Source organism: Carassius auratus, chromosome 5 (genome assembly GCF_003368295.1).
Source record: "Carassius auratus strain Wakin chromosome 5, ASM336829v1, whole genome shotgun sequence".
NCBI lineage: Eukaryota > Metazoa > Chordata > Actinopteri > Cypriniformes > Cyprinidae > Carassius > Carassius auratus.
Window position 1 is genome coordinate 14,903,105 of NC_039247.1, and position 13,389 is coordinate 14,916,493.

General features: G+C 37.8%; 1 protein-coding gene across 2 annotated transcripts in view; it reads left to right on the top strand.

Moving 5' to 3' along the window:
* Nucleotides 1-12,983, top strand: part of LOC113077738 (BMP-2-inducible protein kinase-like) — a 31,434-nt gene extending 18,451 nt beyond the window's left edge. The window contains exons 7-16 of one of the 2 annotated variants that reach the window (XM_026250022.1): nucleotides 639-771; nucleotides 1,026-1,129; nucleotides 1,221-1,300; nucleotides 1,396-1,544; nucleotides 1,630-1,829; nucleotides 3,184-3,309; nucleotides 4,257-4,417; nucleotides 5,047-5,201; nucleotides 5,350-5,469; nucleotides 10,473-12,983. In XM_026250022.1, the coding sequence (XP_026105807.1) occupies nucleotides 639-771; nucleotides 1,026-1,129; nucleotides 1,221-1,300; nucleotides 1,396-1,544; nucleotides 1,630-1,829; nucleotides 3,184-3,309; nucleotides 4,257-4,417; nucleotides 5,047-5,201; nucleotides 5,350-5,469; nucleotides 10,473-11,851 (2,607 nt within the window). In that variant the 3' untranslated portion in view covers nucleotides 11,852-12,983. The remainder of the gene's footprint in view (nucleotides 1-638; nucleotides 772-1,025; nucleotides 1,130-1,220; nucleotides 1,301-1,395; nucleotides 1,545-1,629; nucleotides 1,830-3,183; nucleotides 3,310-4,256; nucleotides 4,418-5,046; nucleotides 5,202-5,349; nucleotides 5,470-10,472) is intronic. The other variant, XM_026250023.1, reaches the window with a different exon arrangement.
* Nucleotides 12,984-13,389: the final 406 nt, after the last annotated feature.

The following is a 13,389-nucleotide window of genomic DNA, read 5'->3' on the forward strand; positions in this document are numbered from 1 at the left end:
TCATGAAAAATCGAGGCATGCATCAGGGTGCGGTGGTGTAGAATCGAGTAGATTTTAGTTTTTTAAGTTACAAGATGCAATCAGTCACATTTCAGACATGTTTACTAGAGATGGGGAGCAGTGTTATGAGCATGTGGACCTGATGGAAAGCATTAAAGAAAAGAACTTCCTGATTTCTGTCAGTGATGTAAAGGCAGAAATGAGGACCTCGTGAAGGCAAACTTCCTCTTTAACTTTAACATGCTTTGAAAGGTATCTTAGCCTCATTTCACAGCTCCTTCTTCCAAACTAATGCTGGGCAGAAAAGAAACGGTCCACCCACAGTTCCATGATAGTCCTTCAATGGAAAGGTCTCATTGTGATAAATTTCACCAGTGCAAATGGTTGCAGTTCTTGGTCAACATGTCAGAACTTGCTTGGGTAGGACGAGGAAATGTATGGCAGTACTTCCTGCCCATTTGCAGCATCTGAAAATAGAAGGAATTCTCAGAATTCATCTTATACAACATAGAGCAGCTGTCAGCCTTTATAAGTGTTGTCACGGTCGGTGCAGTATTTGCTTATTAGAGCAATGAAACCTGATGTGTTGAATGGTTTTGTGTGGAATTACAGTTTTTTGTTTTCTCTCTCTTTCCCAGGCACTTGGATGCTTGTTGTACAAGCTGTGTTTCTTCACACTTCCATTTGGGGAGAGTCAAGTTGCCATATGTGACGGAACCTTTGCTGTTCCGGACGGTTCAAAATTCTCCTCTAAGTTGCACAGTTTAATGAGTAAGCAGCTTTTAAATATTCCCAAGAGGTTTGGAATTATTTTGTGGAAGATTGTGTAATATGAGTGTATGAGGGCTGTGGTAAAGTTTTGATGTTAAGTTAGACACTAGCTCCACCGTCTGGTTGTATAGAGGTACTGAAAAAATGGCATGTATTAGTGATTTTTTTTTGGTGAGCTTCTCCTAAAAGCACACTCAGGTTGAACATACGCACCCATAAGTCATCGGAGAACTGTTTATTTTTCTTTGTCACAGGATACATGTTGGAGCCTGATCAAGAAAAGAGACCTGACATCTATCAAGTTTCTTACTTTGCCTTTCGCTTAACTGGAAAGGAGTGTCCAGTGCCAAATCTCTTTGTAAGTTACTCACGCAATTTAATTGAATTTAAACTTTCATATGATTTAAGAATTATGAGTAATTAACAAGTTTTTGTTTTTGGCCTCACAGAGCTCTCCCCTTCCCACCTCACTTCCAGAGCCCCTTACTGCTAGTGACATTGCTGCTAAAAAGAGCCTGACAAAAGCCAGGTAACATTTTAGAGCTTTGTATGTGATTTTCATGCTGTTTGAATCCAACTAACCATTTAAGTAGCCTGTTTTCACCTTATTTATTTTATCATTAGAATAACAGATTCAATTGGACCAACCGAAACATCAATTGCACCCAGGCAAAGACCCAAAGCTGCAAATAGTAATGTTTTACCTTTGCCCAGCTCTGTAACTCCTGTGAAAATGACTGTATCCTCAGGTACAGTTAGCAACGGTCAGAAAGGTGAGCAATATAATCCACATTTTGGATGTTTGTTTTTTTTTCCATTTAGAGACAGTAGCTTTGACTGTATTTGTTCTTATCTTAGCTTCTGGAAACGTGCAGCAGTCAGCTGCACAGATGCCAAGCAGCAGTCAACAGAACCGAGTGTTACAGCAGCTGCAGCCTGGAGACCTTCGACTGCAACAGCTACATCATCAACAACAGCAGCAGCAGCAGCAGCAGCAGCAGCACAATATACACCATCAACAGCAAGTCACTGCACAGCAGCTGCAGTACATGCAACAGGTAATAAGAGGCTCAGGAAGTCTAGACCAGTGTGAAACAGCTTTAATTAAAAAATGATTGCAGGTCTTTAAAAATGACTGTATTTGGGCACAAGTGCATTTTCAAGGGTTTGAATTTTTTTGTGATTGTTGCAGGCAAAAATCCTTGATTTTGCAGCAAGTTTTCTTAAAAAATGCGATGGAATATGCGGGATATTTGTGCAATTTTATGCGATGAACTTGCGAAAACTGCGGTTTGATGAAAAAGAGAAAAAAAGGTGATTCCCCCAACACCTTTTTCTCACTAGGCTACTACCTTAAATGTAAAGAGCAATTTCTTATTACTTCCTATGATAAGCGAGCATACTAAATCACAGAATATTTAAGTTGCAGTCTCTTACTGCAACGTAAATAATTTTACATACTACTAATATAATTACAACTGTAGGTTTTTGGTACTGTTCTGTAACAAAAAAGTGCAATCTTACAACTGTAAAGTTGCATCAACTTCTGAATGAAACTACAACAGTGTTAGTAGCCTGGTGAGAAGGGGGTGTTGGGGGAATCACCTTTTTTTCTCTATTTCATCAAACCGCAGTTTTCGCAAGTTCTCGCAGTATAATTTGGCTCCACTGTCATGTAACAAATCGGGAAACTGCTTCGCAAGTTTTTTTGCTCTTATTTTTGTTGGCAAATAAGAATGATTTGCACGCTTCAAGTTTCACCCTGGTTTCACCGCGGAGTTTGCAGATGATGTTCACGTCACGTAATTACGTCACTTCATAAGGTTCCCATGGCAATAGAGGGAAAATGGTGCTTTACATGTGTGAAGTAAACACAAAATTTTTCAACTTTCTGCTAATATATATGTGAGTTTTTTGCAACGAAAATACAGGGATTATGAAATCATGCTAGCCCCACATATTTTGCTTTCTGAAATTGGCAATTTATGCGGCAAAAGAGCGGCATATTTGAAAAAAATGCGACCCCGCATAAATATGCGGCCTTTGGCTGATTATGCATTAAATCAGGCGATCGCATAATCGCGTTTTTCTGGAGGGACTGTCTTCAGCGTGTTATAAACATTAATCTATCATATAAATTGTTATATTTTTATTGTTTTGTTTTTAAGGAAAGACTTACTAATTTGGGAATATTTGTCTGTATTAGATTTAGAAATAAATGTATGCCATTGTCAACTATAATGTAAATTTGTAAATCCGCAATTATCCATGGTATAAACTATCCTGTTACTACTCGGTAGAAACTGGCATAATTAACTGCGTTACTAAACATTAAGAAGCATAAATGTAACCCCCACGCTCATCACAACAGATTGTTCACTGACCTCTCTCTCTCTCTCTCTCTTTTCACAGTATCATCAGGCCATGCAGCAGAGCCTTCAGATGCAGCAACAGCAGATGCTTCAGCAGCAGATGATGATGCAGCAGCAGCCCATATATCAATCTCAGCAGCAACAGCAGGCCCACTACACTGCCTTGGTGAGACACCTCATACACCTGGGACATTAATGGCTGGGTCATTTGTTTACTATTTAAAGAGGAGTTGTTCCAGATTTTAAATAGATGCAGTTCTAATGTAGGAGAGATTTATAAATGAATGCTGTAAAGGAATGTGAAATGCATTCAGGAGGATAGTGCTGCTTTAAATATAAATGTAGCCAGTATGTGTATGTCAGTAGGTTAGGTTGTATATTGTATTTAATAAATAATTTAAAGTCTGAAATGAGATGTCTTTGCCTTAAATATTCATTTAGCCCTCCGAACTAAGGCAGTCTTCTGTGCCAGTCGTATCCGTTAATAATTCCTTTGAATTGTATTTACGTTAAAACAGGAAATGTTGCTAACCGACTTTTGCTAAATACATAATGTTAAGGTGGAGCAGTTTTTAGCTCATTTTCCACCGAACGATTACCATCTGTTTAATTTCAGATGCAATCTGCTCCATGCAAAACCATCAGGGGATTGAATGGGGTGGTGAAATCGACCGATTTTCTTTGTTAAATCATAGCATATGAGGCTATTACACTGTAGGGAAATTCGAAGGCCTCTGTGGTACTCTTTCTGTCTGTGTCGCTTTCATTGTGTCTAGAAAAAGCACACTTTTCTCTGTGTTTAGCAAAAGTTAAGTAAGGGGTGATGCACAGCCATCTATTTAGTGATTATCACAAAATACCCAGGATGACCAGGTCTTGTGTTTTGCTGAAGGGTTTAATAATATGCAGTATTGGATATTATATCCTGCTTATTACACAGCTGCTCGCCAAATAATAAATAATAATGGACATGAAAGTAGCACCATTATGTTGTCAGAGTGCTGATCTGAAGATTGAGGAGCATTCGCACACCACAGCAGGCACTGTTTAAACCTGCTTAGAGAAATAGGGTCACAGTTTACTAAACGGAGTTTATTTGTTGTCTCCTTACAGATGCTTCAGTACCAGCAGGCCTTTGTTCAGCAGCAGCAGCAGCAGCAATGTGCTCCAGTCCAACAGGTGACCTATATCTCCCCTCTGGAGTTCCAGACCCCACTGGGCTCCTATAACCCTGCCGGACCTTCTCCAGTAGAGATCCCCTTTGCTAACATCAGGTAAGCGTCTTGGACATTATTACTGATGTACATCTCTATAGTCAGTTTGTCACACTGAGTGAAAATGTACTGCTGTCATTAAATTTCACAGTAGAACGTACACTACTATTGAAATATTTGGGGTTGTTTTATTTTTTTATGTTTTAATTTTTTTTTTATGGTTCATTTAATGGGTTATGCTCACCCACGATGCATTAATTTGATCAATAAAGCAATTATATTTGCTTTGCCAAAGATTTGTATCGTGAAAAGCACTATAAAAATAAACTTGAATTGAAAACTTGAATTAAATATTGTGAAATATTATTATTATAATAATAAATAATATATTATAAATTTTAGCCATTACCTCAGTCTTCAGCGTCATATGATCCTTCACAAATGTTATCATCATCAATGTTGGAAACAATTTTGGTTAATGTTTTTGTAGAAACCATTGATTCAGAAAAAGAACAGCATTTATTTGAAACAATTTTTAGTATCGTTTATGTCATTTTTGATCAATTAAATGTGTTCTATCGGGAATAAAAGTTCTAATTTCTATACATGAAAATCGCTGTCTATATATTGACTCATTAACGTGTAGCTCTTAAAGTGTCTTGACATTTTTCTTTTTTCTGTTGTTGTAGAAACCCAGTGTCCACCGGGGGTGTTATGAGCCCTCCTCCCCAGACTGTCAATAACCCTCTTGATATGTCTGGTTGGAACCCATTTGGAGAAGACAATTTCTCCAAGCTCACAGAAGAGGAGCTTCTCGATCGAGAGTTCGACCTTCTAAGAGCAAGCAAGTGTTTCCGTTTTTGAGTCTGTTTTAGAATTGCATCCACACCTCCATCCTCTTCTAGTATTCTATTCTACACCCTCTCCAGCAGAGGGCATACACATCCTGCTTTATTCCTGCACTAACCTTTTAGTTCCCCTGTTCCCCACAGAAAAGCCAGTAGAGCGATCTCTCGGCATGGAGGCCAGCAGCATAGACAGACAGCAGCCGGTGCTGCAGCCCTCACTCCCTGAGGATCCATTTGGCTCTGTGCCGTTCCTGGCCAACGCAGGCAAGTTCTAGCAGCCGGCTCTCAAAGGACCCTCGCCAAAGTTCCCTGTTTACCGTCCTCCTCTCTCCTCATATCTGTGCTCCCCTATTCCTGCTCTTCCCGACCCCTTTCCGTCTCTCTGCTCATTGGATGTGGCCCCTCTACACCACATATCAGTCACATCTGGAGTCAGGAGACAGACAAAATCAGTGTTACCATTTATTCCTTTAACCACTTTAACTGCATACATTTTTTAGAGGCTTACAATCTTGACATTGTTTAAACGAACCCTGTATTAGTCTTAATGAATTTTTTTGTTTTTATTTCTCACTGTTCATTAGATATAGACAAAGATTATGATTTGATGAAATGTGATTAAATACTATATCTCTAGTACCATATACAAATATTTAGATATTATATATAGCCAGCCCCCCACTCCCCCCAACAGGCTGGAAATAAGAAACCGTAAAATGCAAGCATAGAAATAGGGAGAATTTGCAGATTATAAATTAAAGCATATGTATCAGTTGGAACTATAAGCGATAAGAAATATAAACTTGCATATGTTGTTTTTAGTGTTATTCTAGAGATTTCTACTTATCGAATCACAGCTTTATATCAACTCCATGCTTGTTGCTGGTGCCTTTATTTTTTTTCCTTACTGTTATTATTTGTTGCTTCAGCTTTTGTTTGTCTTTGCACTGGCTATATTATTATTGTAAATGATGCCATGTTCTTTTCACATTTTTGCATTTTTAAACAACATTTTAATAGGTTGAGTTTTAATCAGATAGTTTGAGGTAACTCTTATATAGTGGTGCAGTTTCAATGCATTATGTAAAAGTGAATTTTACTCGACTTGTTTAGATTATTTTTTTTTTCGGGACTAACATTTTTAACATGAAAACTTGTTTTTCCTTTAGTTAAGAAAAGAAAAGTTTAAGGGAATTTTCTTTCTTTTTTCTATTATTTTGGCATTAACATTTTTTGTCAAAGGCATCAGGTTGGCATGATAGAATAGATTTTCAGATTCTTGAACAGCCTTTTCTTTTCTTTAGATCAGTTATTAGCAATGTTTTGTGCTTGATAGCAAATAGTTTGACAGAAAAAGTGAGTGCCAGAAGATCTCAGGTACAATTTCCATAGACCTTAAACCATAGAAAATTTCCAGCCATCCTCACATTCCCTTTGTTTTCTTTTAACATGCCAATATTTCATGGAGTTGAACACAAGAAGTCTCTCTCCTCCAGTGTTAGAGTTGGCTTAAAATTCCTCATTGAGACCTCATTCCTCATTTTTTCCTTTCTGAAATTTACTGTGAAAATACTTTAAGTTGCCAATTTAGGGAACATTGGCAGGTTAACTTGGAGTGAGGTTAGCAGAAACTGTTGCATCTACAGAAGCAAGGAAGAGTTGGCAGCCCTTTTTTTCCTTTCTTTTGCATAATTTGTTTTATTATTATGTAGCCTATGCTAGAACACTTTTCTGGTCAGACGTGATGTTTTCCATAGAAAACACTACGTCTAAGAATGTATGAGCCTTTTTACATGTTAACACTGGTTTTCACACCACAGATAGATCACATGATTTGTTGCTGTCTCATTCATAATGGCAGCATTGAGCCTTAATTAATGGCAAATGTCACATGGATTTATTGTCAGTGCATGCATTCAGAGGTACTTGCTCAGTGAATTAAGTGATGGTTTACATAAGGGCTTGCCATAATGTTTACTTAACTTTTATTTTCCCAACGGTAAGTTGACCAAAATGTTAAGCGAATCCGTATTCTGGATTCCTAATTGTATGTACTCATTCATCTCATCACCCACTCAAGTTACTTTGCTTTTTCTGGTAACATTTTGTTTTCTTTTTAAAGTTTAATGTTTTTGTTTACCATTCTGTATTAGATAAAGACAGCCAGTTTCAGAGACCTCTTGACTGAGTGGGATATTGGTGGACAGTCAAAGCTGACAGACTTGTGAACACATAACTTGTATTAAAAGACTTTTGAGCCATATTTTGAACTAATTGTGCAAGTGTAAGCAGAACAGTTGTTGAGAGACTAATTCTACTTGAGTATACATTGGAGTTAAAGGTTCCTTTTTGTTTTTAGCCTTTCTTCGTTTTTTTCTTCGTTTTGTTAACGCTAATACTAAAATTGCACAGGTGACAGTTTCTCCTACATCAGCTTTAATTTCAAGCAATCTGTTGCACCAGAGATCATGGTAAAGGAGTCTTAGCTATGTAACACTCTGTTTATGTTGCATATGTTCCTATAGATGACAGGAGTTGATAGCTCCTCCATTCCTCAGTGACTTCTCATCTGTACATGCATACATACAGCATCCGTTGCATAAGCTGTTAATGATAATTGACAAACTGATGTAAATACTCATGTATCAAAATGTATTACTGAATGTTTCTTTATACAATGCTAATTATAAATAAAGCTTATTTTAAAGCGGTGTTATATTTGTTGATTTTTGTTATAGAAGCTCTCATATCGGGACCGTTTGACAAATGCTTTGAGAATAAGAAGTCTGGTGTCTTTCTTCCACCTTTATGCCACGAGCAAGAAGATCCTCCTTTCATATAATAGAATGGCTGTCTTTGTCTAAAAGTTTATTCTGGACATATGACATTGATCGGTTTCATTTTTATTTTGGAAAAGTAATGTTAAGACCATGTTCATACAAAAAAAAAAAAGTGTGTGTAAATGTAAGGATGAAGATGTTGCTACTCCCATCCCTTAACCCTTCAACTGTCACCCCCATTTTTGAACATGGACATGAAAGTAGACTATTCACACTTAAATTGTTATAATTCTAAACGCTTTTGAAAGACAATCTGCGGATTATTGCAGAAGTGAAATAATAATAAAAAAATGAAAACAAAGTTATATACATTTAAATTTACTGTAAAGAAAATGTACGGTACAATTTTTTAAATCATATTTTATATATAATAAATATTTTATAAAATGGTTTAATCCGAAAGTGCTATAAAATTAAAGCCATATGTCTAAATAAGTTGCTCCAAATTTTAAGTTGATATAAAGAAATGTAGGTTCATATGCAATTTTGTTTAGGCGTTATACCACAAACAGCCACCGGGTGCCATTGAAACTCCATTTAATTTTTTCAATGCATTTTTCTGTCACAAATGTATCAATTTCTTTCTCAATATTATTCCTTTTACAAAATAACCACCAAATATAGAATCCTGAGACTCAGACCTTTCCAACGATATGTATTTTGTCAAGATTTTGAAAAGTTGTAATTCTAAAAGTATAATTGTAATATGACACCTCCCACTAAGGGGGAGGAGCACGCTAAAATAATTTAAAGTATGATTTCCATGGTAACGCTGTGTCCGATTTCAAAATGGTTTTCTCAAGATGAATTTGGAGTGTTTAAATGAAGTGGCTTAAACATACCACCTTTGTCGCTGAACTTATATATATATATTTGAAGTTGATAAACTCTACATAATGAATCACTTGCTTGTACACTTTAGATCTGATAATGTTGAATGGGATACTATTGGAGTATATATAATTATTAGAATATGCTAAGTATTTGATGATGTATAAGGACCAATTATGTTTTGTGGTTGTATGCTTAATTATTTTGTTAAGCGTTGATAAAGTATGTAACTGGTTTTTGGAGGGGGAATTCAGATATTCTGTTTGCCTGGTAAAGTGGAATGTAGAACAGAGGCAATTGGACGTAATAAGGTAAGAGGGAACATGAACTATTGAAGCATATCACAGCTGTGACTAAATCATTTGCATATATTGCGATGACAAAAAGACAATCATCTTAGCATCTGCTGAGCTGGGGAAGGGAGGTGTAGCTTTCAGAGCAATATGATATTTCCATTCGTGCAAAGCGGGAAGAGGTCTGGACAGACTAGAGCCGTGATCAGATGAGCCTGGAAAAGAACACTCAATAAATGTCGTCTTCTGGTTGCGATCTTCTTATATGATTAAGGATGTTCCATTGTGCTGTGCTGTGATTGTTGTGTTCCAGGATGTAGGCGTGATTAGATGTGTTGTAATCCGGACAGTCTAAACAGTCTGCTCATATATTTTTTCCTCTAAGCTTCATATTTCTTTGATAAAGCACTACAGTTTCTTTTCCTCCTGTGCTGTTCTTGCTCTACTGCCCCCCATCCCCCGAGTTGCTGTTCTTGCTTGTCTTGTTATGACTATAATTATTGTAGAAGTAGTAGTTGTTGTTGTTGTTATTTAATTAGTTGTTTAACTTTGTTTTATTTATATATTTTTGGACTTGGTCATATTCATAGAACCGGGTTTGGCTAATTCTGTGTCTGGCTGTGCCAGTTTGGATGGATCTGATGATAACAGATCTGCAGCTCTGTCTGCTCAGCAGGGGGAGGATGGCAGTGCCAGTGCATGTTGAGAATTTCAGTCTTTTGAAATTAGACAAATACCTCAATAATTATACATGTTGACAAATATTGTGATGGGCTGTAGCAAGATAAACTGACTTGAAAATGTCTTTTACATTTTCCAAAATCCTGCCTGAGGTTAAAAATGTGTCTTTCAAGTACTGTCAGGTGAGACTGAAATATAATACAGTTTGTCATCTCTGCTATGTTTGTCAATACTCAAAATAGAAATTAGCTTTTTCTTAAAAATCTGTAATTGTAAAATTTAAAGGATTAGAAGCATCATTACACAAAATAATAATTATAGCTTTAACTGTATTATATAATGATGAGGCTTAGCTTTTTTTTATTTTTTTTTATTGTCATTTATTAAATTCCAAGACTTCTAATCTTCTAGTTTCACTTTGTTTACTATAAGTTTTTGTATTTTTAACTGTTAAGTATTTTCATGGTTTTAATATTGTACAATTGTCATGGTAAAGAATGCAAGTTTTCTAATTGAGTTCAGTAAATTCAGTGTGGAATAATTTTAAGTATGTGCGGTTTCTTAGTCCCATGTTGTGTACTGTATATCAGACATTCATCGTCCATTTTCTATGTTCAATCAGCAGGAGCTGGAGTGCTGACAGCAGAGCATCCAGTTGAGAAGCTCAGTGTTGCTGTGACTGTTCAAGCCTCACAAGACACAACCCGGCAATCAGTCAAAGAGCACAAACCTGCAAAGAAAAGTAGCTCCAGCAGTTCAATGCCTCAGGAATCAGACAGTGATTTTGAGTCCGACCCGCCCTCTCCCAAAAGCAGTGAAGACGAGGAGGCCGAAGAGGAGGAAGGTCTCCACAGCGAACGTGAAGACACTGAACCTGAGAACCTGGGTCAGAGGCCGTTACTCATGGACTCTGAGGAAGAGATAGAGGAAGAGGAGGACAAACACAGCTCAGAATCAGATTGTGATTCGAGCAAAGCAAAACTTGGGTCGTCGAAGGAAAAGGCTGAAATTTTGCCTCCTAGATCTTTGGAAGCTGAATCTGGACCCAGTGTGATCCCTCCTCTCAGTTCGCCAAGTATAGTCATGCCCGTCGCGAGCATTGTGGATGTGTTTGGTGCAGTTCCTTTTGTTGGCAGTGGTCAGCCCAGAGTGTCACCGGAGAGCTTAGATATTTTTGGCAAAGCCCGTTTTAGGCAGGCTAGCCAGGAGGGCGCTACAGAAGAGATTGACGTATTCACCAAAGCTCCTTTCAACAGAAACCTCTCCAGGTCCAGCAGGAGTGGCGATGGACCCAGCGGCCAGACGCCACCCATTTCTCCCGACAGCGTGGATGTATTCGGATTCTCGCCTTTCCAACCTAGCCATGTAATACCTGCTTCTGGAAATCAGGAGGCGATCTTTGGCCAAGCACCTTTCGACGAAGCAGATAGTCCCCAGCAACAGAGGCAGAAGCAGCGCAGTCTTCAGAAACTCTCCTCGCGGCAAAGGCGCACCAAGCAAGAGGCCAGTGGCGGGAATGGGAAGCGACACCACAGCACGCCCACTAGCGGCAGGAAGAGCAACAAACCCAGTTTCCGTACACCCGAACGGGTTCGAAGGCACAAGAAAGTGGGCAGAAGGGACTCACAGAGCAGCAACGAGTTCCTCAGCACGTCAGACTCCAAAGAGAACATCAGTATTTCCCTGGGCGAAGTGATGGAAAAAGGAGATGTGTTGTCCTCGGAGGAGGTCTTTTTGGATCCGTTTGGAGCCAAGCCTTTTCATCCACAAGATGGCAGTCGACACGGTCAGCACCAGAGCTTGGGAGACAACAAAAGCGAGATCAATTCGACCAACGGTAGGCCGAGAACCAGTTCCCTACATAGCGTGTTTGATGGAAATAAGATCGATGACTTTGGAGCTGTACCTTTCACAGAACTGGTGGTCCAAAGTGGAGCTCCGCAAACTCCACAAATGGATCTCGACCCTTTCGGAGCTGCACCTTTCCCCTCAAAGCAGTGAATGTCTTGTCTTCCAGCACACATGCAGAGATGATACATACACCGCAACATAATGCAAAGTCCATGCAGCCTTTTGAAATGTCTTTTAAGCGACGGGAGCTTTGTGCTGTGATCTCTGTGTATGTGCACTCCATTGGGACATAGGCCTTTAAACTAGGTAACATTCAACTTTTGTATTTTTTCATGTATTTTAATACCTAACTGGACAGCTAAAACACATATTTTCCTTTTGGTGACTTAAGCCTGTGGTAGATGGACGTTTTCAGAAAGGCTTTCGAAGCATATTCTTTAGTCTTTACATGCTAGAAAGCATTATATGCTGCAATACAATAAGCCCTCTGCTCATTGGAAATTATAGTACAGCATTTTGTAATTTGTACTCCATTGTTGACCACTGAGTTGGTACAACTCCTATCTAGCAACATGAAACACCATAAAGCCTTATCTGGGGATTCCCCACCCTGCTTAACAATACCTCGAATGCACAATGACTGTAGTTGCCTGTTTGTATCAATGGAATATCAATGGAGTGTAGGCCTTCTCCATTTTAATGTCATTCGCATAGATGATTTTATGCATATTTTTACATTTTAAATGCATTGTGTTTTAAAGCCTAAGTTTTCAATGTCTACATGAAAAGAGACTTGATTTAATGTTCCCTTTAGTAAACCGACCACACAAGAGAAGTTAAACTTGCAGTTTATTAGACAATAGTTATGACTCGCATAGAAATAATTCCTCAACCTGAAATAAACATCTTAATGTTATCAATGATTATAATAATAGGTGTTCCACTATGTCTGTATATACCAGTAACCTACAATCATGAGCAGTTAGCTCTTGTGGAAAGGGAATAGAATGAATGAATGTGTTCAATGCAATTTTGCGTATTTATATATCAGTCATTTGTTTGAAGCAATTTTTAACATTGACATTTTAGTCATGAAGGGTATCACAATTTAACTGATGAAAGGGCCATATAGATTCAGTATTTACACTAACTGAATATCTGCAATTTGAGCATTCAAGACCAAAAATCTACTTATTTTTGTTTCAGACGTTGCAAGATTTTTTCTTATGTAGTACTGTGCTCTTAACAATGCAATAAAATAGTTTTTTTGGAGGTCATTAAATTTTTTTGTCAGACGTTGTCATTAAAAGAACCCAAAACTGCAGTTGAACCAGGACAAAGTAAATGTTTATTCAGATGTACTGAAGAACCCATATCCCAACATGTAGTAAAAAATTCAAATAGTGTTACTTAATGCAGCATCATGATTCAATAACAGCTAACAAAAATAACATCATAAAATTAAGCATTACAAATGCACATTGCGCTGTTTAAAAAAATGAAGTATAGCTGTACAATCACTGAAAGTTAACTGAAAACATGTAGCTGTATTTCACATTACAGTCCTAACTTTGACTTGATACCTCAACTGAGACAACCTGATGAAGACTCATACAGACTGGTGTGTTAAATGCATTAATTGCATGGAAAGATTTTTAAATTGCAGTTTGTTGGCAACAAAGTAAAAA